The sequence below is a fragment of the Nothoprocta perdicaria genome, unplaced genomic scaffold, assembly GCF_003342845.1.
Source record: "Nothoprocta perdicaria isolate Ctin4 unplaced genomic scaffold, notPer1 scaffold_8, whole genome shotgun sequence".
NCBI lineage: Eukaryota > Metazoa > Chordata > Aves > Tinamiformes > Tinamidae > Nothoprocta > Nothoprocta perdicaria.
This window is the reverse complement of record NW_020456087.1, coordinates 6,955,787-6,980,373: the sequence shown is the minus strand read 5'-3', so window position 1 is coordinate 6,980,373 and position 24,587 is coordinate 6,955,787. Positions and strand designations below refer to the sequence as shown.

At 45.0% G+C, this 24,587-nt stretch overlaps 2 protein-coding genes across 2 annotated transcripts; one reads left to right on the top strand and one right to left on the bottom strand.

Annotated features, from left to right (window-relative positions):
- The first annotated feature begins 64 nt into the window (after positions 1–64).
- On the top strand, positions 65–13,010 carry PPP2R3C (protein phosphatase 2 regulatory subunit B''gamma). Its single transcript, XM_026051835.1, has 13 exons — positions 65–122; positions 1,095–1,222; positions 2,190–2,294; positions 2,870–2,982; positions 3,775–3,872; positions 4,859–4,929; positions 5,489–5,621; positions 6,661–6,716; positions 6,789–6,864; positions 7,499–7,635; positions 9,336–9,473; positions 12,103–12,162; positions 12,692–13,010. Exons 1-13 carry the CDS (start codon positions 74–76, stop codon positions 12,878–12,880), a joined length of 1,353 nt encoding a protein of 450 aa, XP_025907620.1. The 5' UTR covers positions 65–73; the 3' UTR covers positions 12,881–13,010.
- Positions 13,011–14,127: 1,117 nt separating this feature from the next.
- On the bottom strand, positions 14,128–24,570 carry FAM177A1 (family with sequence similarity 177 member A1). The gene is made up of 5 exons (XM_026051724.1): positions 24,496–24,570; positions 21,568–21,744; positions 16,908–16,974; positions 16,040–16,137; positions 14,128–15,689 (listed from the first exon to the last, which is right to left on the bottom strand). The coding sequence occupies exons 1-5, from the start codon at positions 24,568–24,570 to the stop codon at positions 15,477–15,479; spliced, it is 630 nt and encodes a 209-aa protein (XP_025907509.1). The 3' UTR covers positions 14,128–15,476.
- Between the last annotated feature and the right edge of the window lie 17 nt (positions 24,571–24,587).

Genomic DNA, 24,587 nt, shown 5'->3' with positions numbered 1-24,587 from the left:
CCGCCCGCCGGGGTCATGTGGCCTTGCCCGCTACGGGGCCGTGCCGGTCACGTGGCCCCGGCGCGCGGCGGGCATGGACTGGAAGCGGAGCCTCCGCGGCCGCCTGGCCGCCCGCAGCGCCCGTGAGCGATGGGGCGGGCCGGGCCGGGCCGGGCCGGGCAGGGAAGGAGGGAGGACGGGAGAGCAGGCGGGTGGGGAGGGGCGCGTGTGCGCGGCGCCGGGGCGCGGCAGGGGCGGGGCCTCGCGGAGCCACGCCCCTCGCTGCCCCTCCCGACGGGTAACGGCCACCCCCGCGTAACGGCCACCCCCCTCGTAACGGCCACCCCCCCCCTCCCCGGTAATGGCCACCTCTCTCCCCTCAACGGCCGCCGCCGGGCTCGTCTATGAGTCCTGCCCGGGCCCCTCAGCGGCCTGCGGTRCCGCTGGCGGGAATGGCGCTCATCCCGACCGTCACAGACCCCGCGCTTGGGGTTACAAATCCGTTACCAATCCCCGGCTTCCGTAGGGAAATGCGCGTGAGCCTTTACCGTAGAGATTAGCATTAGCAAGGCCGAGGACACTGGCAAACCTGTGTGGTCATGCAGAACTTGAGCTTGGCAAGGCTGGTTTGTCTGCAGCATTCACCTCGGCTGCATCTGCTGGCTGGGGGCTCCGGATTCTTAAGGGAATGTCCAAAGGGACATCTGACCTTAACAGTGTGGTCACACACCTGCAAGGCCAACAAGTGATGTGCTCTGGCTACTTGGAGAAAGTTCTTAAAACTAATGAAAAACTTCAAAAAGAAAAAATGTGCCTGCTTTGTTAGTCATAACCATCCCAACCACACAACCGTGTGGCATCAGGGATGTGCAGTTGCTGGAAGAGGTACTTTATAGATCCTTGGTAGAACAGGTATATAATATTTTAAGTGCATGTGTTTAGGTTGTAGGCATGTGCTTCATCTACTTGYATCTGGATTCCTCATAATAAGTGTGTTATTAAAAAGCATGGTCGTATAAAACTTGAGGTCATTTTTTTTTTCCCAAAAGTTTTTTTGTTATTCAAATGCTATATATTTGGAGTGCAGTATAAAAATTATTTTCTGTATTAATCAGCCAAAAAGAGTGAACAGGAGCTGAAAGATGAGGAAATGGAATTATTTACAAAATACTACATGGAATGGAAAGGTGGAAGAAAAAGTGGCGATACGTCTTATATGAACATACCACGGTTTTACTATAGGGTAAGTGAGATATCCAACTATTCTTAAGCCAGAGACTATTCCACATGGATAGTATTCATGGTTACTGCATGGATAAAATAAATCATAGTGCATTCTTAAAGGGGCATTTCAGCTCCAAAACTGTAAGCAGATTAAGATCTGAAAAATGTGTGTTACTAAGCATATGCTGTGGGTTGCTAAACCATGATCTACAGTTGTGRGTTTCAGGGGTTTCAAGTAATTAATTGCAATACCTCCAATGAAATGCCATGAAATAGCTCGCTAACACTGCTTTTAATAAGGAAGTAGGCTTGGTTGTTGAGTGAGATTTTGGTATTGTTAGCACTTGTCAGCACGTGCTGCTCAGCTGCTGTGTAACTGTGCAGGATATTCCTTAGGAACCCGAGTTTCTGTCAATGAAATTCCCAAACTTTGTTTCAGTTGTTGAGTACACGTACAACCGTTCAAATGCTGCTCATGCTGTATGGCTTCTCGTGTAAACATTAGCAGAACTTCCTGCTGAGCATCCTGCCATCTCTCTTGTTTATCACATCTCATTGATCTCAGCTATAGGCGATCTCATCTTTAAGATTCAGGTCTACTACAGAGCAGAAGCTGCCCCTCTGCCTCCTCATTTAGAGCATATTAGTAAATGCCTTCTACGTGAGATGCCTCCCGTGCTGCGACTCTGGGAAAGAGCTTATTGCTTGGGTTACCTGGTGTGCGGTAGCTTTTGGTCAGCTTCTCATGTCAAAGGTGTCCTGCTTTAAGTATCTCTTTAAATATTAAAATAATCTGAGACAGCATGCAAGTGATATTTGGCTGTCTAAAAGAAGCAGATAGTTCACAGCCTTCTGCGAGGTGTGTCAGTATTTTCTATGGAATGGAACAAGAGCTGAAGATCAGGTCTAATTGAGAGTACTTGCTAGCTCTGTAGTTTCTGAGTGCCACTCCTGTACAGATAATTAACCTGCCACAATGTTTCTAGCTGCCAGCTGAAGATGAAGTCTTGCTTCAGAAATTAAGAGAAGAATCTAGAGCAGTCTTTCTGCAAAGAAAAAGTAGAGAACTGCTGGATAATGAAGAGCTTCAGGTAAGAAAATATTTTCTGTGTATTTTGAATGGTTTTTGATAGAATTCCTTTGTCTGCAGGGATTTATCATCTTATCATTTATCTTCATCTGTCATCATTTATCATTTATCTACATATTCTTCTTGTGCATTTTGTAAGGTTCTTTGTGGCTGGACAGGTTGGCTTGTTGTGAGGTACCAGCTAAAGTCTAGGTGCTGTGTAGTCTTAAGCTGGTAACCTAAGTGTAAAATGTGGGTGCTGTGGTGTGCATGAGGTCTAAATCAATACCTTTGAATCTTCAAGTTTATTCCAGTGATTTCCCCTAGTGGTCCAGAAGAAGAAATAGGTTCCGTTTCCATGTCATTGAGAGAAGCTCCAGAGATAGTTGAGTTTGCTGCAATGCTAAGACAACAGCACGTGGCCGTAGAAATCCCAGTAACAYATAGGGGAGTTTATAGCCCCAGCTTGGAGCAGTAGTGTGCTGATTACCTGAAATAGCCATGCAGTAAAAACCTTGTGTTYTTATACAAACTGTCTTAAACACATTGACATCTAGAGAGAGATACTTTGCTAACCAAATATAAATGCCTTTCAAGAATCTCTGGTTTCTCCTGGACAAACATCAGACTTCACCTATGATTGGAGAAGAAGCAATGATCAACTATGAAAACTTCTTGAAAGTTGGTGAAAAAGCCGGACCTAAATGCAAGTAAGGCTTTCCTGGCTTGTCTGAGCTCATTCTGGCTAAATCTAAGTGGTGCCATAGCTTATTATTATTAAAGTTTATTATTAAAGTGATTATTAAGGTAGGTAGAAGCAGATTGATGGCCAGAGATAAAATATTCATAAAGTTACTGGTAAACTTCTTGCTTTGCATCCTTGCCAAGGTGTATTGTCCTATATCGTTATGGGGACTTCTGAGAGAGATGTCTGTAAAATGGGGTGTCACAGCTTTTTGAAGAATAACTCCAGTGATCATGGGCATTTTCATGATAATGGGTAGCCAGGAAACCTATTCTCCCTGACATACTAACTTCAGATGGATACAGTTCTGCTTCTTCTGTGTGTATCATATGATGAATAGTCCTGTGCTCTGCTATTGGAAACTACTTTAAATGAGTTTTGGGCAAAAGCAGATTTGTTGCTAGCACTTTTGGTCTTGTCTATGCATTTATCATTGTGGAAGACTGAAAGGTGCGAAATATTTGTACTAAAGTGCAATTAAATTGAAGAAAACATCTCAGCACTCCTGGGTCACTGAAGGCCATCTCCTGTGCATGATGAGCACACTGAGTTTACTATCGTTTCTTGGTAGGATCTTAAGTGTAAACTTTCCAAAAATTCATACAACGCTTGCTGGCTGTAGTGTTGCAAATTAACCTCTTTGAAGATACTGAATGCTTCCTCTCTCATTAAAACTGTATTTTAAACTGTAGCTTTTGAATACTATACCTGGGTATGTCAGTACAGATGCCTAGAATTAGTTGTTTGTGTTTTACAGGCAATTCTTCACAGCAAAGATCTTTGCTAAATTACTGCACAATGATCCTTATGGGAGGATATCTATCATGCAGTTTTTCAATTATGTCATGCGAAAAGGTTAGTTGATGTGTGTAAAACTGTGTAAAGTGTTGTTTGATTTTCAAGGCTGTTTTAAGCTTGGTGATTATTTGCTGGTCTCTTCAAGAGCAGTGAGATCTAGCCCTTCATTGCTAGTAATGTTTTCCTGTAGGTTTGAGGGTTTGGTTTTTTGTTTGTTTGTTTTTGGTTTGTTTTCTTGATTATTTCAAGTAAGTTGAGTCCCATCTGAAATAAGCCTCTCCTGTTAGCAAGAGATCTCCTTGATCTGTTTATCACATAAAATATTTTATAAATATGTGTGTGTGTATATATGTATGTACTGTATGAGTGTGCATATGTATATCTACTCTGTGTGTATACATGTATATGTATTTATATACACATACACACCCACATAGTTTCCTTTATGCCAGTAGTATTGCAAAGATCAAAACAGAGCAGAGTTGCTATGTGGCCAGTGATGTGACCCTAAGCACTGGGATCAGAATATCCAGGATCTAGGGCTTTTATTTGCCAGATTTGAGTCCTTTTCTTTCTTTTGCAGAATGTTATCTGTATTTTATAGCTTTGTGCTGCCTGATTACTGCACATTCCTAGTACAAAAGTGGATCCTTATTCTGTTTCAATTCCGCTACTGTAACTTGGAAGGGAGGTCAGGACTCTTGAGTGCCCCTGCAGGGCTGTGCAGGCTGTGCTGAAGCAATCTGTGACAAGCAGCCTGACTACCACATCACAGACTTGGCTCAAATGCAATGAAAACTTGTTGCTACACATCTGTCTAGTTTGGTGTGGGAGAGCAAATCCGTATGATTAAATGCACCACATAGAATGTGGCCCTTAGGATTTCTCATGACTGGTTGTTGTTCCCATGTTGTTATTCAGAAGGTAAATTGTGTTTTTAAGATGTTTTGCTACTTGTATTTGCTCTGTTTAAGTTTTAGAAATATCAAGAAATATAAGGATGTACTTAATATCTAGAATTTTATTTATGTATTTATTTACAGTGTGGCTTCATCAGACAAGAATAGGTCTCAGTTTATATGATGTGGCAGGACAGGGCTACCTCAGAGAATCRGTAAGTATTTAATCCTTGATGAATTTAATGTCTGTCTTCAGGTGATGAAATATCAGAAGGGCTCCAATTCCATTTTGATTTTGCACCATAAAGACAAATCATAATCTAGATTTGGGAGAGCAAATTTGTTTTGATGAACAGCAGTCCCTCTGTATTAGAGATTTGTTGGGAAGGCTGCTGCTAGCCTTAGCAGTACACAGGTGAATCTCCTGAAATGAGATCCTGAATCTTTGAAAAAGATATAACAAGCAAGTCTTCATATGGTTAACATTTTGATAGATTTGGTAGAGTGGAGTAAAAGTTAGAAAAATCTTGACCAGAGCAGGGCTTGTAGGAATAAACTGTTTTCCTGTTATAACAGAAGTTAGTATTAAGCAATAACTAAGAAGACTCAATTTAAAAGGTYTATTAAGGAATATTCAACTGTAAGATAATCCATTTATGAGTTATGCATTAGTTTTATTAACGTAGTGCTTGAAAGTCAGAGCAGAGTCTAAAGAATGCAGTTTAGACCATAGCTATGCTTCAAGTTTCTGTGCGTGTGTTCTTAATTTTACAGGATTTAGAAAACTATATTTTGGAACTTATACCTACTTTGCCACAGCTCGATGGTTTAGAAAAGTCTTTTTACTCCTTCTATGTCTGCACAGCAGTTAGAAAATTCTTCTTCTTTCTAGATCCTCTCAGAACAGGTAGGCCCATGCTTTTAAACATCTCTAAAAATGATTGCACTGAAGCTATTTGTACTTTCAAAGTGACACATAGTCTTTATAGGCTTCATTTCAGCAATTTTATAYTTGAAGATTAATCTGCACTACAGACCATGAGTCTCTATGTGGGTCTCATAATTTGTGCGACTAGTGACTGTTAGTGAAATATCCCTGAAGTGGGGTACTAGAGAGTTATCTCACTGCAGTCAGCAAATAAGGTGATGTCTGAAGATAATGCAGAGAAAACTGTGTGTTAAGAGCTACCAACTGGGAAATGCTTGGCAGAACATCAGCAGAGCTGTGCAACAGGCTTGGTGCAAGGCGCTTCTCGTGTGGTTGTGTTTGTTCACGCCATATATGCTCGTGAGAAAAGGTTTTCAGTTATGACAGCTAGTTCTGTTGCTACAGATTGAGCTCTCTGGGCAATGGTGTGCTTTTTTCCCCTGCACTTTATTCAGAGCAGTCACAAAGGACAAGCCTTTTCCAGATGTAGCWGTGCTGACTGGAGATGTCAGGGCTGTGTGGGCAATACAATCTGGCAGAGGTTGCATGTAGAGAGGGTATGTGAGAATTTACACCGTCGTYGTTTCTCCTGACAGTTTGCACAGCAGGTTTCTGCACAGCAGCAGCAGTTCATTCTGCCAGTTGAGCTTTGTCAGGTCTGTAGTTTCTGAAGATGTTTTTAAAAAAATCACATCGCCTAAGAGATATTGTTAGTCTAAGGCGTTTTAAGCATATGTCGTCTTGGCATTTATTTTATATTCCAAGTTGCAGTTGAACACTCATTTCTTTTACTCCTTTTCTACCAGTATCAGACTTGTTTTGTTTTTGAGTCATTTAAAAGACGTTTTTATTTTATCTTTCAAATGACAACATTACCTTTGACATGACAAATTGGTGAACAGAGAAGCACCCCTGCTCAGGGTGCCACTTTGTTAAGTATAACCTCCTAAGTGAGGACATGCAGGTGGTTGTAATTGCTGGCTGATTGATATAATGCATTTTTTTTTCCTTCTTATAGGGAAGATAAAGATACAGGATATTCTAGCTTGCAGCTTCCTAGATGACTTGTTGGAGGTAAGATCTTGTAACATTCCTACAGTATTTTRGTTTCCCCTTTCTGAGTTCTAACCTTTCTGTTTCACTTAGTTAAGGGATGAAGAACTTTCTAAAGAAAGTCAAGAAACAAACTGGTTTTCTGCTCCTTCTGCATTAAGAGTTTATGGTAGGTTCCTTTGTAGGTGAATATTTTTTTTTCTACTTTGTATGATGTAATCACATACTTAGCAGTACTTTTCCTGCTATTTAAGTCCCACTGGTACCTTGTCTTTTCAGCTTCTTTAGTTATGCCTTCAGCCCATCTTCCTGACTGTCTTTTATAGTCCTTGTTTTATTACCCTCKGTTTTCTGTCATGTTGTGTTCTTTGCCTTCTTCCTTTTACCTTCTTCATTTTTGCCTTTTTGATTACTCTTTTGGTGCTTTTGCATCACCTTTGGCTCTTTTTTACAGCAAGGCTCTTTTTTTAGAGCAAATATCTGCTGAAGATGCCAGCTTTTCCTTTAAAGTCAACACTTATCTCCTCCGTTGGGTACTCAGCCTGCATTTTTGAGCCTTTTTGTTTTGACACCTTGACATCTTTGAGTAAGGTTGTTAGCACCTCATTGCAGGAACTCTGTTCTCTGCTGTGTTCTGTGCTCCTTTATGTTGTTTGAATATTTTTATGGATCTAGAATATTCTCACTTAATAATCTAAATCATGAAGTTAGTGCAGTTAAATATATGCTAAACATTTTCCTCCTGTTGAACAGTTCTTTGCTGATGTAGGAGTTATGTTTTGGCCTCTTTATCCCCGCTGCAGGCCAGTACTTGAACCTTGATAAAGATCACAACGGCATGCTCAGCAAGGAAGAGTTGTCCCGCTATGGCACAGGGACTCTCACCAACATATTCCTGGATCGTGTCTTCCAGGAGTGCTTAACTTACGATGGAGAAATGGTAATCACATTTATTTGTTCTGTTCCCAATTTAAAAGCATGTGCTTATTGCTGTGGAGAATGTCTCCTAATGAGTATCTTTAAAATAAATAATAGCTGGATATAAAGTGATTTTTATTTCTCCCTATCTGTGTGCCTGGCAGCAGAGCAGAAGTGGCACCTCTTAAGATTAAGCCAACAGTTAGCCAACCTGTGTATTGTTGTGAAGACAGTGATAATTTTATTGAAGTGTATTAACAGCCATTTATCTATGGCTGTAAACAATGGGAAGTCTAATGTGAAATTAGAGCTAAAATCAAAACTCATACTCTTTTTTTTGAAAGCTCTCCTTARTCTGTCAGTTCTTTCAAAATCTGCATTCATGTGACTTGCCCCTCAAAGGACTGAATGACAAATTCACTGCACGGTGCTTCTGYGTTGCTTGTGTTAGCCCTGTTCCATAGAGTCACGTAATTACAGAGTTTGGAAGGGACCTCTGGAGATCATCTAACTCAGTCCCAGTGCTGAAAGCAGGCACAAAAAGAACAGGATGTTCAGATGGCCTTGCCCAGCTGTGTTTCAACTATTTCCCCCTCTCTGGTCAGCCTGTGTCAGTGTGCAAACACCCCCACAGTAAAAACACATTTTCTTAAGTTTAAATGGAATTTACTTCATTTCAGCTTGGTGCCTCTTGTTCTCTTGCTGGGCACCACTAAGAAGAGTCTGTCTCTGTCTTCTTTGCAGCTTCCCTCGGGTGTCTCTGCTCAAGAACGACCTCTTTCCAAGGGGCCTCTTCTTAGAGCAGCCCCCTCGTTGCTCCCAGCTCCCGTGCTCACCTTGCTGGCCCTGCTGCAGGGCACCACTGCCTCCGTGCCCAGCAGCCACATGTGTCGAGCAGCCCTGCACGTGGAGCCCTTGCCCTTGCGCCACTGCCCCTGCTGCCAGGGCACGTCCCGGGCTGCCCTGGAGCCGCTCGGTCCCACGGCTCCCCCGGCCTTCCCTGCAGAATTGCTGTCCAGCTGCAGCCGCCCGGGCTGTGCTGGGGCCTGGGGCTGTCCAGGCCCCCCTAGGCCCTGCGCTTCTCTCGTTCCAGCTTCCCGAGCTTCCTCTCTGCCCCCTTCTCCAAATGGCAGCACAGGCATCTGCTGGTTAAGGTGATTGGATATATAGGACCATAGGATTTATGTTAAATGTCACAGATGAGTRTGTGATTGGCCAAATTAGCATCTCTGGTCTAAGGAGTAGCCACTTTAGTTGGCCATATAGTTCACTCTTAGGTAACARTAAGCTTACTAATACTGTACATTTATGATTTGCTGTAATGGAAATTTTGTATTAGCTTTCTTTCACTTAYTGGGTATGCTAAGCAGTTGAAGGATGTAATTAGCAAGCATTGTTTAAAAAAAAATGTGTGTGTGTGTGTATATATATATATATAGCCATTAAATGTGGATTTCTGCTTGGAATCCTAATTTGCCTCTAAAATGGAGTGGGAATAGAGGGGCATAATCCCTTCCYTGAGCCTGCTCGATGTCCTCAGCAGTCCCTGGAGACAAACTTCTCTGTTCCCGTCAGTGRCTGCAGCCATTTGCTGTTTCCTGTTGTCTTTTTCAGAAAACCAGCTGCTCCCCTACAATGAAATAGCTGCCAATTATAATGTTCCTGCTTGCACAATCAATTTAGAAGGAAGACTGTAATAAACATGATTGTGTCTACTTTTAGGACTATAAGACCTACCTGGACTTTGTGCTTGCATTAGAAAACAGAAAGGAGCCTGCAGCTCTGCAATATATTTTCAAACTGCTTGATATAGAGAACAAAGGATACCTGAATGTCTTTTCCCTTAATTACTTCTTTAGGGTAAGTCTCTTTATACAGGTAGGCCATTTTCTGTGGTTATGGTGTTACAGCCTGTGTGCTTCTGCATACAGATCTGCAGGGAATCACTTTAAATTACTGATACCTACTGGGAGGCTAGTGACTGCTTCTTAGAAGATTTAAAATATTTTTAAAAACACACTCAAAAACTTGGAAAGAATTCAAAATGTATTTTCAGCATTTTATGTGCAGTTGAAATTAACTGGTTTGGTTTCATTTAGGAAAAAATATTTTCTATTGATTAAAAAAAAAAAAGAGAGAAATTGTCCTGAAATTGCCTGACAACTACCTATTAAAATCTCTTGTGATGATTCTAATTGGTTGTTGCCCAAGCTTTTAGTTTCCACTGTGATGCTAAATTGCAATATAAGAAATGAAAGTACTGCGGTGCAGTGATGGCCTGCGGGATGTTACCTGCCTGTGTTTTTCTTACTCTAGTTTTTTTATCCATTGCTTCCATACATGTGTTCTCTCCTTATTGATTTATATTGAATTAATACCTCAAATGTCACGGGCTGGGGAGAACTTGGATAGGGAAATGTCATGTGGTTTAAAAAATAATAATAATTTTGGGGGGAGAAAAGGAGGCTATTTTAGACTGAGTTGAAAGTAATGCATTTTTTGCTGTTCAAGGTCCCCCTTCAGTGGTATTTATTTAGATGCAGGGACAAGCACTCGAGTCCTGTGTGTGTAGGTCTTTGTGCTCTATGTTTAAGAACAAACAGCGTTATTGTGTTTAGCCCCCGCACTATAGGCATGAAAAGCAACTGTATGTTTGGTTCAGCTCTACGTACAGCATTCCTGCCTGCTCAAAGGCACAACCCAGAGTCCTTGATTTCTATATCACAATAGGTCTCCAGCCTGAATTTTGTTGCTAATAACTGCAGCTCTATCATTTTGTAAAAATGGGATTTAAAAAAAAAATCTGGAAGACCTTGTCTGGAATGGAAAAGGGTATTTATAACCTTGCCTTTTCCTCCTCTTCCACTTCCCTCCCTTGAGYAGCTTGGAATAATGGGCTCACGTAGGAGCGCTGGGAGGTTCCCGCTTCCGCCAGGAGCTCCATGCAGGGCCAGTCTCGGGACAGGTCGGGCCGCTCAGGGCAGTGTCCTGGGTGAGCTCCCAGAGGGAGAATGCGCAGTCTCTGGTGGCCACTCGCTCCTCGTGGAGAGCTCCCTGCGCTTCCCTTCCTGCAGCGGTCGTGTCCCTTTGCTGCTGGTCCCCCGGTCGTGCCAGCAGCGTCCCTGGTCTCCCCGCTGAGGGAATGACCCTCCTGCTCCCGCTCTCTTCCCAGGCGCTCGGCGCCTCAGCCTGCAGAGCAGCACGAGGGCTCCGGGCCGGGCTCGCGCTCACTGCTCGGCGTCCGTCCCGTCTCCGAGCTCCGTCACTAACGCGGCGCCGTGGCCGGGGAGCTGTGCTGTGTAACGAGTGTGAGCAGGCTCACTTCAGTGCTCCACTTACTGGGTGGGAAAGAGTTGGGCCAGGACGCGAGAGGAACAAGGATCCTAGGGCRACCCGGAAAGTGCTTGTCCTGCCGCTTTGCAGTCCGCCATTCCCCTGCTTGGCAAGAGGAGGCCCTACCAACGGTCACTGCCTCTGAGAACCCTTAATGAAGGGCTTTAATTTGCAGTTTGATACTTCACAAAACCAGAAGTTTCAGTGTTGTCACAATACTTTAGTATCTTCATGTGAAAATSGGCCTCAGAGGGTCATGGTGCCTGAGCTGCGCTCTCGGGGCCATTTCGAGCCGCCGTTTCCAGCAGTGTCCTCTGCCTTTGCAGACTCCCTGGCTACAGCGGCGCTTGGCCCGGCACTGGCCAAGTGTTCTTGGAAGAGGAATGTGCTGCGTGAGCCGCTCGCAGCGTCAGGAAAAATTCCTGTTGACTCCTTGAATAACTGCTTCTGTTGTAACATAAACGTGGGTGTATGCGCACTTAGCAGGCCTGTGCTAATAATGCTGTCCTGACAAGGCTTGTATTAGTGAAACAAGGGGTTTTGGCCTTAGTTGTGTTCTGCAGGGGGATATAGGCTTTGTGATATAGCTGCTTAAATAGTATCGCACGGAAAAGGCAATAATAGCAAATAATATTTTACTTCAGTCCAGGAATGTCCACTTAAGGCACACACAAGGAATCCTCCATAGGCAGGTGCTCAGGGGTGGGGATTGTTTCACACTGTCTGACCAGCCAGGATGCAGGTTGTGTTTTCCAAGTATCTTGATGTGGAAACAGCCACGTTGCTTTGTCTGTTGATCCATCTTTTATCTTCTAGTTCTCCCTGGTCAGTCCTTAGTGTTTCCTAGCAAAACTAAGCCTTCCAGTCTGAGCCTGTCTCTTAAGCTTTGAGTGTTAGCAAACCTTCATGTCCCTGTGCCTGCAAATCCCACACGCTGAGTGCCTAATAGTGGCCCTAAAGAACGTTTCAATGTCATCCTATTGACTAAGAAGCGGGAGGCGGATCACTCATTTGGGGAATATTTCTCCCCCGCCTTCATTGCGGAACTGAGGAGCTGGTCGCAGGCCGCGCGCTTCCTCCTTGCTGCGGTTCAAGGTACGGATGGACACGGTGTCGGGGTAGCCCTGCCTGCCTCTAACTCTTCCTTTGTTCCTAGGCTATTCAGGAACAAATGAAAATCCACGGACAAGAACCGGTTTCTTTTCAGGATGTCAAGGTTAGTTTTCCTGAACAGAGCTGTGAAATGTCTGAATGAGCAGTTCCTCATTTACGTGTATAATACTGCAGATTCTAAGTTGGGATATACTAAGTTTTGCACAAGTGAGCTGACAAGCTTTTCCTAAGTTTGAAAATGGCTGTTTCTTCAGGAGTTGCTTAGGAAGAAAACTTAATAAGGAAACTAATAGATTTTTACTTAATAGGCAAAGTATCTATACTGCCTTGCCTTCCATTTAAATGTATTTAGGGTGTCTATTCTGTAATTCAGGATTATTTGGGTGGGGAAAGCTGCTGACTGCAAAGTGCCACTAAAAATACCATAGGACACTGCTCCTATCCCTAGCAAGTCACTGGGCTCTGTATCTAAGAAGATTGCGGACTTTCTAAACAGCTCTTTGTAAATTGCTGTGGTTGGCTCTGTTTACCCAAAGAATATTCAGTTTCTGGTGTAAAATAGCCAGTCTTCATTCATGTGTGGGGCTTTTCTCCCCCTTCTCTTTTCTCTAATTTTGCCTTTGCTTTCATAGGATGAGATCTTTGACATGGTGAAGCCTAAGGATCCTTACAAGATCTCCCTTCAAGACTTAATCAATAGCAGCCAGGGAGACACTGTTACCAGCATTTTAATCGACCTGAATGGCTTCTGGACGTACGAGAACAGAGAGGTCCTTGTGGCGAGCGACACGGACAGCGCCGCCGACGCGGATGATACGTGACTGTGACCGGACACATCTTCAACTCGGTGCCGGGAGGCAGGAACTCTCCTTACCTGAGTCAATGCCTCCAACACGTCGTTTCTGCCAGCCCTGCTCTCCCTCTAATATGTAATATATAGGCCCTGTGTGTGCAGGGACTCCTGAACTGATCTCTGAAGCCAAAACAGCAAATCTTGTTTAAGAGGCCACAATGACCTGTTGTGGATTTGCTTGTTTGTTTTAAATAAATATTTTTGGAATCATTTAAGTACTGGATGATGTTCTGACTTGAATGACTGCTGAAGGCTTTGCCTTTACAACCCAGGTTAGCAGGTTTAAGCTTCTTCCTTCTGCATGTGCCCAGCTGCAAATGCCTGTAATAGACAGGACATGTAAATAACTATTGAGCTGATTTGGTAATTTTTTACTTAAGAAGTTCCCTGCTGGAAATAAAACAGCGGAGCTTTAGGCCTAGTTAAAATTAATCTCAATGCCTGCATGAAGGCTTTCAACAATTTAACCTCCCATGCAAGTACTTCATGTAATTTAACTTAATTATACAGCTGAGCAACAGCAGTAAAAGGAGTAAAACAGCCTTTTTTTCACTCTTTTTCACGCACCTGTAACTGTTTCACCCATCAGATGATGCTGCAAGAGTTGCAGGCCAGGAGTGGTTGCCGCCCTGCACTGGTTGTTAGTGCCCTCCTTGCTCAGCCGGTGCTGAACAAGTTGGGCAAGTTACGAGCACTGTGTGGAACCACAKGGGAAGGGTTCGGCCTTGGGTGTCAGTGCTTGGACGTGTCGCTTGAAAGGCAGCGGCCAGGAGGCAYGTACTCCCGGACACAGACACAGAGCTAAAGGCCCCAGCAACGCGAAGGAAAAGCCACAGTCAGTTTCCAGTTCAAAAATTATATTAAATATAAAATAACCGGTTAATAATGCATTTACAGAAAAAATTTAAAGTAACCACTTTCGTACAGTTTGCAAAAAGATAAAAGGAGAATTCAGTTAAGGCACAGTGAGGAACAGAGTGTTTTGTACGGAGAGGTTGAAGCCGCGGGCAGCGCGAGTGCTCCTTAACACAACAGCAAGGGAAGGGAAGAGCGGCCGTGCCAGCGGCAGCACCAGCACGAGCAGGGCCTTCCCGGCAGCACCGGCACGAGCAGGGCCTTCCCGGCAGCACCGGCACGAGCAGAGCCTTCCCGGCACCTCCCGAGGCGCCGATCCCACTGCGCATCCCAATCCCGCTGCGCAACCCGGTGGAGACTGCCCTGGGAAAGGGGCAAGGACGGAAGAGCCGAGCAGCCCCTCCTCACAAGGGCCCAGGGCCGTGGACATACAAGGATACCCAGCGTGAGACTTCACCAGAGCTTGAGTTTTAAGCTTGCTAATTTAAAATTTTAGACTTAATGATTCACACGGTCATTAGTTTTTTGCTTATTTATCTGCAAGTCTTCTGCACTGAAAGTGAATGGGACAAGTTATTTACTTCCCTGTGCCTGGAACACTGAAAACTGATCATCTTAAAACTAAATCATTTACCTTATACAGGCTACAAGTAGGATAAAAGTTACTGCAGTAAAATCTTTTTAATCTGTATTTGGGGCTAAGAGATCTGGAAGTACCTGTACTCTGCTTCTCCAAAAAGAAAATCTAGTATCTTTCCAATATTAAGGTAAGGCCTTTTTMAAAAAAAAAGTCTTTAGTTTTGTSATTTGCAGTTATTAAAATGTAGTCTGCACTACAGGGCAAATGCAGCTGCACTAGCATATGCCCTACCTGCATCCAACATTAAATAAGCGAGAAGCAAGTGTGTAGACTCGGGTGATTTTAGGCAAATCCCACCTTTCCACAGTTACAGGCTGGTATCATAGAGAGGGCCTAGTAAACTTTGGATAATTCAGTAGATCTCCATTGACTTTCCAAGACCATTCAGAGCCTGTAAAGAAGCATTCAGATTGGTGGGCTCTCAGTCGTACCCCTGGAGGGACAGCTGAGCACTGTGAATCTCTGGTACTAGTTAGTAAATTCTTAAGGGAGTTTATAGCCTCTTATTTAAATAAAGCAATAAAGACTTTCAGTGGGTCCTCACGCCTAGTTAACCTTAAAAACTTATGACAAACAACAGAACAAAAATACATGCATAGAGTAGTGACAATAAATAGGGGACTCTGGAAGTTACAATGATGATTTGTTGAGTTACAGGGGAAAGATTCCTATTAATCCATTCACAGAGAGCCAAGCTGCAAACAGTGGGCAAAAACAGGGGGTTAGGAGCAGAGAAGAGCACTGTCTGCAATCGCAAGTGTCAGCTACGCCCAGCCCTTCAAACAGAGATGTATTTACTTGCCTTATGCTGCAATTGGCTGCTCCATCCAATTTAGACCTAATCTTAGCAGTACAATTATTTAGTTTTCAACAGAAGTGCCAATTGGCAGAACAGCCCTGCCTTTCTGAGGCGGGCGGCCGAGCTCGCAGCTCCTGGCTCTCTCCTGGTCAATAAGAATGCTGAAAACTCTATTTCACTGAACGAGTATAAATCTATTTTTCCTGCTTCTTACAGCCAGATTGTGACACCTGACACATCCTATGTCCAGTACGATGCAGAGCTTTATGCTTAGGGAGGGACAGTAACACCAGCCTGCTTATTTTCCACCACAGGYTGGCAGTCTCCCTCAGTTTCAAAGTTTAAATTCACAAATGAGCTGCATGATGTTGCCTCGGGCTGGTCTGTCTGGACAGGAGCTTCAGCCTGCGCCCTGCTCTGCTGCTCCTGGTGCTGTCTCTCTGCTTCCTCTGACATTTTGTTTTCCTGCTCCTCCTCTTCCTCCTTTCAAAAAAAAAAAAAAAAAAAGAGAGAGAGATTTCACAAACTACTATTCATTTGAAATCAATGTTCCTTCCTTACACTTATTCTGCTAGGGAAGGCTCTTGTTCATTGTAAGTTGAAGTATCCCAAGATGAAAACACTCACTAAGGATTGGGCTATGTTATATATAGATAAAATAACTGATGTCCAAATAGGTGTTTTTTAGTCAAAAGCACTGGAGTGATAAGTAGAGAGATAAATGGAGCAAACGGTGGCAATGCTCAGTTTACCCTTCCGATTTTTTTTTCAAATGACAGGGAAGGTGAGTAGAAGAAAAAGAGAAGGAGGAGAAGGATTTCTCAGGCACATACCTCTTTTTTCATTCTGTAATACTCATCAATAGCGTACTGGTATTTCGGTGTGCTTATCCCTAAAACAGAGGCGATCTTCTCCCCAAGGAAATCACAAACTAAAAAGAAAGAGAGGTTGATATGTGTTTAGTGACTAGGAGAAACTTATTAAGCAAGTTCTATTTTAAAAGGTATCACTCACTACTTCACTCGAAACACAGAAATCTACCATGAAAATCTATTTATATGGAGTTGTGGCCATGTGCTCGAGGTGTCCCTGCTGGAGCAGGGGGTTGGCCTAGATGATCTCCAGAGGTCCCTTCCAACCTCAACCATCCTGTGATTGTGTGATATTCCAGCAACTGCTACGATTTAAAATGCACACAGGACGAAAGCAAGTATGCCTGAAAACCCAGGTGGTGCCGGCGTTTGCATTCGAGTAACTTTAGCTCTGCATCTGGCTTTACTTTGCTTTGGGGTCAGTTAAAGTCTTGAACTGAACTGCAAATTAGGGGCAGACGGGAACACCCGGGCACAAAGCGCCCTGGCAGGTGAGCGCAGCGGCGTGGAGCGGCCCCGCGGCGCTTCCCRYGGCGCTTCCCGCGGYGCTTCCCGCSTTCCGGCCCCCCGGCTCCGAGGCTGCCCACTATCCACCTTTGTACACACCCAACGGACCTGGCAATGACTGAATGACGCCTGATGGAAATGATAAAAAAGAATCTAAGGCAAACGCCTGCATCTCCATCCGATGCAATGCAAGCTCAGTCAGACTTGGGAGAGTTGGTCCCAACTCTCTGATCATCTCCGATCACAGAGATGATGCAAAGTCGGCCTGGAAGACAAGCAAAGTTCATTCGCACGTGGACTTGGGAAGTAAATAAAGCAATACCTGATAAGGTGGATGTAGCAACTCTCAGCATGTGAAACCACAGGTAAGGTCCCCACGTAAGCGTCGTCTGAAACAACAAGAACAGCAGTAAGATGTAGAGCTTTGTGTTCACAGCAAGTAACAAGAACAACGACGCAGATGCTCAAACACAGATTCAAAAACGATGGGTGACACGGCTTGTTTGGCAGCTGCCGCAGCGCCAAAATCTCCATTTTTGCTTTGAAATCAGTCTAGGCGAGACCTAGAGGCTGCAGGTGCAGCTGGTCCCTGCAGGCTGCCAGCAGAACCAGCACRGCCGGCACAAGGCGGGACTGATGGGAAAACAAAACAATAAAGACTTCATTCAAAACCAAAGTGAAACAAAAACCTTCATCRTGATCCACGAGGAAGAATCTGTTTCCAAGGATCTGACAAGCAATATGGATTATCATGAGGAAGAACTTCTTCCCTGTGAGGGTGCCAGAGCCCTGGCACAGGCTGCCCAGGGAGGCTGTGGAGTCGCCTTCTCTGGAGGTCTCCAAACCCGCCTGGATGCCACCCTGTGCCACATGCTCCGGGTGTCCCTGCTGGAGCAGGGGGTTGGACTGGATGATCCCTAGAGGTCCCTTCCAACCTCAACCATCCTGTGWTTCTGTGACCCTTCCTCGCCCATGTCACACAACACACAGAGCAACGCAGAGCATCTCGGAGAGCGGCACAAAGCCGAGAGCAGCCGTCCCCAGCAGCTTCAGGTGGTATTCGTGTTCAGTGAAAACCAATACACAGGTGCTGTATTTTGACCTCCTTTGCCACGGAAGTCTTAATGCTCAGTCTTCCTAATCCAAGCAAGGACACTGAGGAACCTTCCTTCAGCAGATATAAGGTGCAGCAGCGTGAAATAAGGGACACTGACGTACTGCAAGGAGAGAAAGATGCTAGAGAAATACTGCCCCAAACACACACCAGCTAGGAAGCAGATTTCACAGTTACCGCTTATGGTTTTGAAATTTCCAAAGACTCTTTAATGTACAATATTAATCTGAAACTCAGTATGATCTCTCCAAGCCTATTTACCTATAAAAGCCATTCCAGTGTTTTTAAGTAGGAATTCCTAGGAGTTCCACCACCYACGGAACCGAACAGGGCTAAGACTCGGCGGCAGAGCACGCTGGTTTCCCAGCACGGGGCTCCCGCAGGAGGCACAGCAGCTCCCCCGGAGCTTCCGAGCTCACCGTGCGCCTCCATGCGACCAATCCACACCCGTATTTATTTTTGACAAGTTTCAGTCCCTAGTAACTTTTGAACTTCCCAATAAATCCAGGTGTTTGACGTGTGGGGTGGTGGCATTCAGAGAAAACAGCAAAATGAGACTAGGAATCACCTCCTCCTGTAGGAAAAACAGGACCTGTATTGGAGAGCTGACAGGCTAACATGTTCCACCAAACAGATCGCTCTCTCTTGTTCACCGTGCCAAGGCACAAGCTGAATGAGCTAAATTTATGCCGAGTTGGTCATCAGATACTGTTGCAACAGATCCTTCAACRAACTCACCATGTAAAACTGCAGCCCCTAAGGGAACGGTCAAAACAAGCTCAGAAACACTCTTCTACCCCAGAAAACCTTGTAGCACATTATAAATATCTATTATTTGGTCACTGACTACTTCTCTCCCTCATCCCCGTCTCCATCATCCCTAAAGTCTTGAAAGAAAATAAGTTTAACAATCTTCACCTGGCATAAAACTAGCAGTGCTATTAGACGTTAAGCTGCTTTYAACTACAGGATATCAAGATAATCTTCCCGTCAGAATGTGCTTCAATCTTTTCAAGCACCAAAGGTTGGCAAGATCAAATGTCTTCTGGAGCTCTGTGGCAGAAATGCTCTCAGAACCAATTCTAAGGTAATAATCCACAGCTACGTTGCTTACAGTTGCTCTTCAAGGACTTGCTCTCCACCTSCTGCTTGCCCACGTGCTAAGCGTATTCAGCAGAGACTTGTAACAAATGTCAGTCCAGGCAGGGAAAGAAAAATTAGTCCTTAATACTGTCCTGGTATRAATTAGTACTTAATACAGGTCCTGGTGGACAGAAGCAAAGGGGGATTTATACACACGCAGTAAGCAACTAGCGATCTTTGGACAGAAGACAGAGTTAAAATTAAAGCTTTTACAGGCCTCAAAGAGACAAGGGAGATCACTCATGTAAGGTTTGGTGCTACTAACTAAAGAAATTCAGAGAAAAAAAATATTCCATATTTAATGCATTGCATGCATTAAAACGAACGCAATGGGATGGACACTCAYATGTGCTTAACTCTGAAGCACTAGGAAACCAGGGCTGTTGAAGGAGAAGTTTCTTCATAATATGGAAAAATGTTTCCCTCCTGCTCTTTCASGATACGTGAGGATGCCAATACCAGCTGAGCTCTGAAATTTCATGATAAAAAGTTTCTATTGGAAATATTAAGCCTGCTTTTTCTAAAAATAAATTGGACCAGAAACAGCTGCTATTTACAACTTTTTTTTCCCCCTTATTTTTTGTATCCCAACSGAGATAACAACTTCTAGACCTGCTGGTCTTGGCAGGCTGGCTACTTAATTGCTTTTATAGAAATCCTACAGTGAGCAGGTTTTTAAGGCAGCTGCTGGCTAACGCATCAAGGCTCAGCTTGGTCTAACATTTCTTCCATTCACCAGCTCGGCTGGGACCCCTGAAGCGCAGAGCACGTAAGGTAAACTCCAGCCCTGGGTCCAACCAGGTTTATTCTGCCAAGTTAAAAAGCAGGGTACACTAAGGCATGCCAGGCTCCATGAGGAACTATTCTGGTTTTGAGGATCCTTTTATTAAAAAATGTAATAAAAATTAAGGATTTCACCAACAGTGCAAGGGGAAAAAGAGATCTTAGCTGTGCCACACAGCACACTTGCGGGTATTCAGGAAAAAAATCCCTATGAGGAAAGSAGGAGAACGACCACGGAGCACTTCTGCCTGTGACCAACGCCTGACGTGTCCCTTAATTATGGATCCATTTGTAGGGCAGCAAGGAGCTCTCCGGCCTCAGCGCTGACACGGGCTCTCCGGAGCCTTCCCAACTGTGATCCAGTGAAATGCAGCGGGAAGGGCAGATCTGGCCCCCAGCTGGCTGCAAACAGCTCTCCTTACCCCGACTTAGATATGAGACACGACCCGCCTCGCGTRCAGCTCGTCTGACTCTGAAGACACCTGAATGTTACCACAGTATTCAGCAACTCTTTCAATTCTTGTACTTTGAGAAGATCATTAGGAAACATGAATAAATAAATAAATTAAAACCAGCACGGTAACTTAACACCTACTTATTGTTCAAAGACTTAACACATTTATTTTCAATAACAATGCTTTAGGTTATTGGAAAACAAATATAAACATAATCTTTATATTCACTTTTCTATTGACACCTTTCTACTTCATCTCAGGCTGCTACTTTCCCTTGTATACATGAACTGCCTAATAAAAACGTGATACTAGTGTAATAAATCCGGTCAAGAGCAAATGAAAAAGCCTCATTTGTGAGTTCCTAGGAAGCCTGGTCCTGGATCCCCGTGGTTTTACTACAGCTCCTTCCACAACCCACTACTTTTTCTCAAGCTAAATTCATCTRTAGAGAAGAACAAGCACTGATTCCCAGGGGTTCCCCAAGCGAACCCGGRCAGCCTGCAGCCCTTCTGCGGGAGGGAAGGAGCAGGAAGGCAAACGCTGCTACAAAATCCCTGCAACAAGGCCCTGCTCCCGTGGGATGGAAACAGCCACAAACACGCACAGGGCCCAAGAGAGGAGAACTGAGGCCCAAAGGCAGCATTTCTCCAGCACTGGTGCCCAGGCCACCCCAACAGCAGGGCCTTTGGCAGAGAGCACAGGGCACATCTCTGTGCATGCCTTGCTGTGCATGTCCCTGCAGCACAGAACATACCCCCTGACACCCCAGCAGAACTACACTGACATTTATACTCCATTTTTACCTATAATCACAGAAAAATCAAAGGGAAATGTATTTTAATAGCTCCAACACCCACTGCTAGGGATGGTTCCAAACTCCACTTTAACATGGATCAACAAACAGAGACTTCATTCACAGGTCAAGCAAAGTCCTGACCGTTTGAAACGCAGGTGACAAACTTAACGTGCACAGACCAAGGAGATCCTTTCACACCTGCTTCTGATGGATCAGGAAGCACATGAGGGTATCTCTACTTTTGCAGGTCATCTGTTTCTTCTGTTCCTAAACGCTACTATGCGAACATTAAACAACAAGTTCAACTCTCCCCGTCACCAAATCTAAGAAAACTAATGGCTTTTCTTTTATTTAAACAGTAGTATGGATCAGKGAGACACCAAGTAAATACAATTAGAGTGGGAAAGGCTGGAGGGAATGGACTCGTAGTGTGAAGAAATTAAATCCATTTCTGCGCAGTCATCTAAGTAGTCCCACTGACATTAACAGGACGAGCTAGTGCCAGTGAAGGACTCCAAGACAGAACTTCTCAGAAACACTTCCTACAGATTTCTCTGCTCCTAGGGGCAATCAAATTACTTGGAATGCTTAATGCACTAGATCAGGTCTATGACATGAAAATTAAAGTATTAAACGCTTCTAGCTATCCAGGAAGCCAAGAGGAACAATTCCATCAATTAAAAATACTTACAGGATCTACTGGAGGCAAGAGGTCTTTTTTCTCTTGTTCATCTTCCTCTTCATCCGTGCTGTATTCTTCCATTGTCTCTCCACTTGCAAAGTGAATGACCCTCCGTGGAACTTTTTTCTTCTTTCCTATGACACCCAGCTCCACATTCTCAAAGCCTCTTTCTCCATTTGCAAGTTGCTGTAGTGAAAAAAAAAATAAAAAGAAATAAAAATTACAAGCTTCTATAAGATAAGCAACAAAACTGGAAAAGAATCTGCCCCGAAAAACTTCATGGGGTATTTAAAACATTTTAGATTCTTTAGGATATAAAATGGATATTAGCAAACAGGTGAAAATTACTACTGAAAGATTTTTGCCTTTGGATACCTGAAAACGACATCTCCTCACTGAAAACAAACAAAAAGAATTGTCATCACCTCACTATGGATAACAAGTATTAATATTCTGTTTAGAAAACTCTCAGTTTCTTAGCAAGAATTTTCTTTTCAAATTTTGATGAAAAAGTAAGTCTTAATATTTAAAATTATTGTGGGTTTCTGAATTAGTATCTACTGAAATTAATAGAGCAGTTAGTAGCTTACAGTTGTCTCTTGTGAGTTTGAACAGAGCCCGCCAGTTACAAAACYGAACTGAATGAAGAGCAACCCACAGCCAGGCCGAGACTTTGCAAAAATGCTCCCAGGAATCTGCCCCGTGGGCTCGCGCCRGAGCCGGCTCCGTGGCCCTGTGCTTGCAAAGAGCAGCACCCACTGGGGGCTAAGGAGGACACGGGTGTAAAGGAGAGGCGAAACGGCTGTTTGGGGATTTTTCGTTTTCCTTTCCAGCTGCTCAGTGTCAAGTCACAAATGTCGGGGGGGGGGAAAAATACATGGTCAAGCTCAAAGTCTGAGCAGTGATTCTTAATTCTTAAGGCTAACAACCTGGAGGGGTTTAGAAAGTRTTTGTATTGCATCTATCAAAGTGAGGCCTTTGTCTCGGTTGAGCTTTTAGATAWTACCGCAACAAATACATAAAACTGCTTCAAAACCTTTTTCTTCCATACAGACAAGCACGTGGGAATCAGGCAGTGCTCACCGCAGGAATTTAACGTTCCCTCAAGGTTTTCTGCAACGGGTGGTTTTCCATCATTTCAACACGCCCCATAACGCACAAAGGCGCCGGGCTCCGCGCYGAGCAGAGCCGCGCTGCGCCCGCGGGAAGGGCTCCGAGGGCCGCGGCAGCGCCCGGCACCCCCAGCCCAAAAACTGCAAGTCACGGCGCTGCCGACGGCACCGCCACGGCCCAGCCCCACAGCTCGGCGCTTCCTCACAGAGAGCRGCAAGCGGCCGTGCCGGGCTCGGGGCCTCACTAAAATATATCATTAGATTACTTTCTCCACCGAGTCTGGCGAGCAGAGCAGCAGCGGAGCATCACAGCTCCGAAAGCCCRAGTGCCGAGCTAAGCTGGACAACTTGCGCTGGCCGTCAGTTCTGCGTTTTTGGGAGCTAAGAGCGGYGCAGAACCTGCGCTTACAAATGCTCCAGCTGCCTCCCCTGGCCCCGCGCAGTGGGTCCATCTCCCGTGCTCATCACGGTGCCGAGCAGTGCCGCTTCCCAACGTCCAGCACCACGGGCACCGCCGCGGGAGCAGCACGAGGCAGTGGGCTCCGCTGCAGGCACCGGCTCTTCTGGCTTCGCCTCATCCAAATCAAATGAGCTTGACTCAGGAGAAAAATTAACTTAGGAAAAAAAAATATTGAAAGTTTAAAAGTAGTCTTTAATTCCCYGAATGTGGAAACCGCACGCTTTCCAATCCTTCCTGTACTTCACTYATACTACCCAGCATAGTTAATACCAAAAACCCCTAGTTAATACCAAAAACCCAGCATAGTTAATACTGGTACCAACTTTCAGGCAAACGCATTAGTTTAAGGAGGTAAGTAGATAAAAGTTACAAATCTTCTGATTCAAGGAGTGCAAACAAATTCATGGCTTCCTTTACTAACTTGATTCAGAGTCTTTACTTATTAAATAAAAAAAAATCAGGTCCGTTGTTGTTTTAGTTATTGCACAGTCAACAAAACTGGATGCTGTTTTTAGTCTACACTGGTATTTGTGGTTTATTTTTACAYGCACAACATCAACAACAGCCAAGCAGAGTCCAGTTAATGCAACACCGCCAACATGATCTACCCAAAATGTGGCACCCAAAGGCACGTGGCAAACATGTCCTGTCCAACACATTCCATACAGGGTCGCTTTAGAGCCAAAATATTACAGCGCCTGGTGCTTGAGGCCTTGCTGATTTTAACTTTCTTTCTAAGAAAGCTCTCGCAAACCTCCTTTCCTGGCCTACATCTCTGGCCAGGTCACCACCTTGTCTCTTCCACAGGCTTGTCCCTCTCAARCACATAAAGATGAACCTTAAGATGCCTTCAGACCTGTATAGCCTCATATTATAAAAATATTAGCTTCAGTTTCTATGCTGTCACTTACTAAAGCTGGAAGCCCCCTCYGCTTTGCTTTCTGCCACCCACCCCGCCACAGCTTTACGTTACWCAGCTCTATATTACAGAGCTTTACGTTACACGTTACGTTACACAGCTCTGCATTACACAGCTCTCCATTACACAGCCATTCCCTTTCCGCGGGCCATTCCCAACGCCCCTTTGGAGTTTGCCATCGCTTTGTGGCACCGCGCAGAGCTCGCCCGTGGCGGGGCCGCCCAACCGGAACGGCTGCTGATCGGCCGCCCGTGGCTGCTCCACCGCCGTGTCCTCCCCGCCTGCTCGCCGCCCGGCTCGGCCAGGGAAAGGCGAAGGGAAAGGGGAGGCCGAGGGCGGGCAGCGAGGGCGGGCAGCGCCGGGGAGCCGAGCGCGGCGCCGGCCGGCGGCAGAGCCGCCATTCGCGAGGCTCCTTTGTGCGCGCGGAGCCGCTCGGCGCCGCTCACCTGCTCGGGCTCCATGGCGCGGGCGGCGGCGGGCGGCGCGCAGTAGAGGCTGATGGCGGAGAGCCCCTGCTCCATGCTCCGCTGCCGCCCGC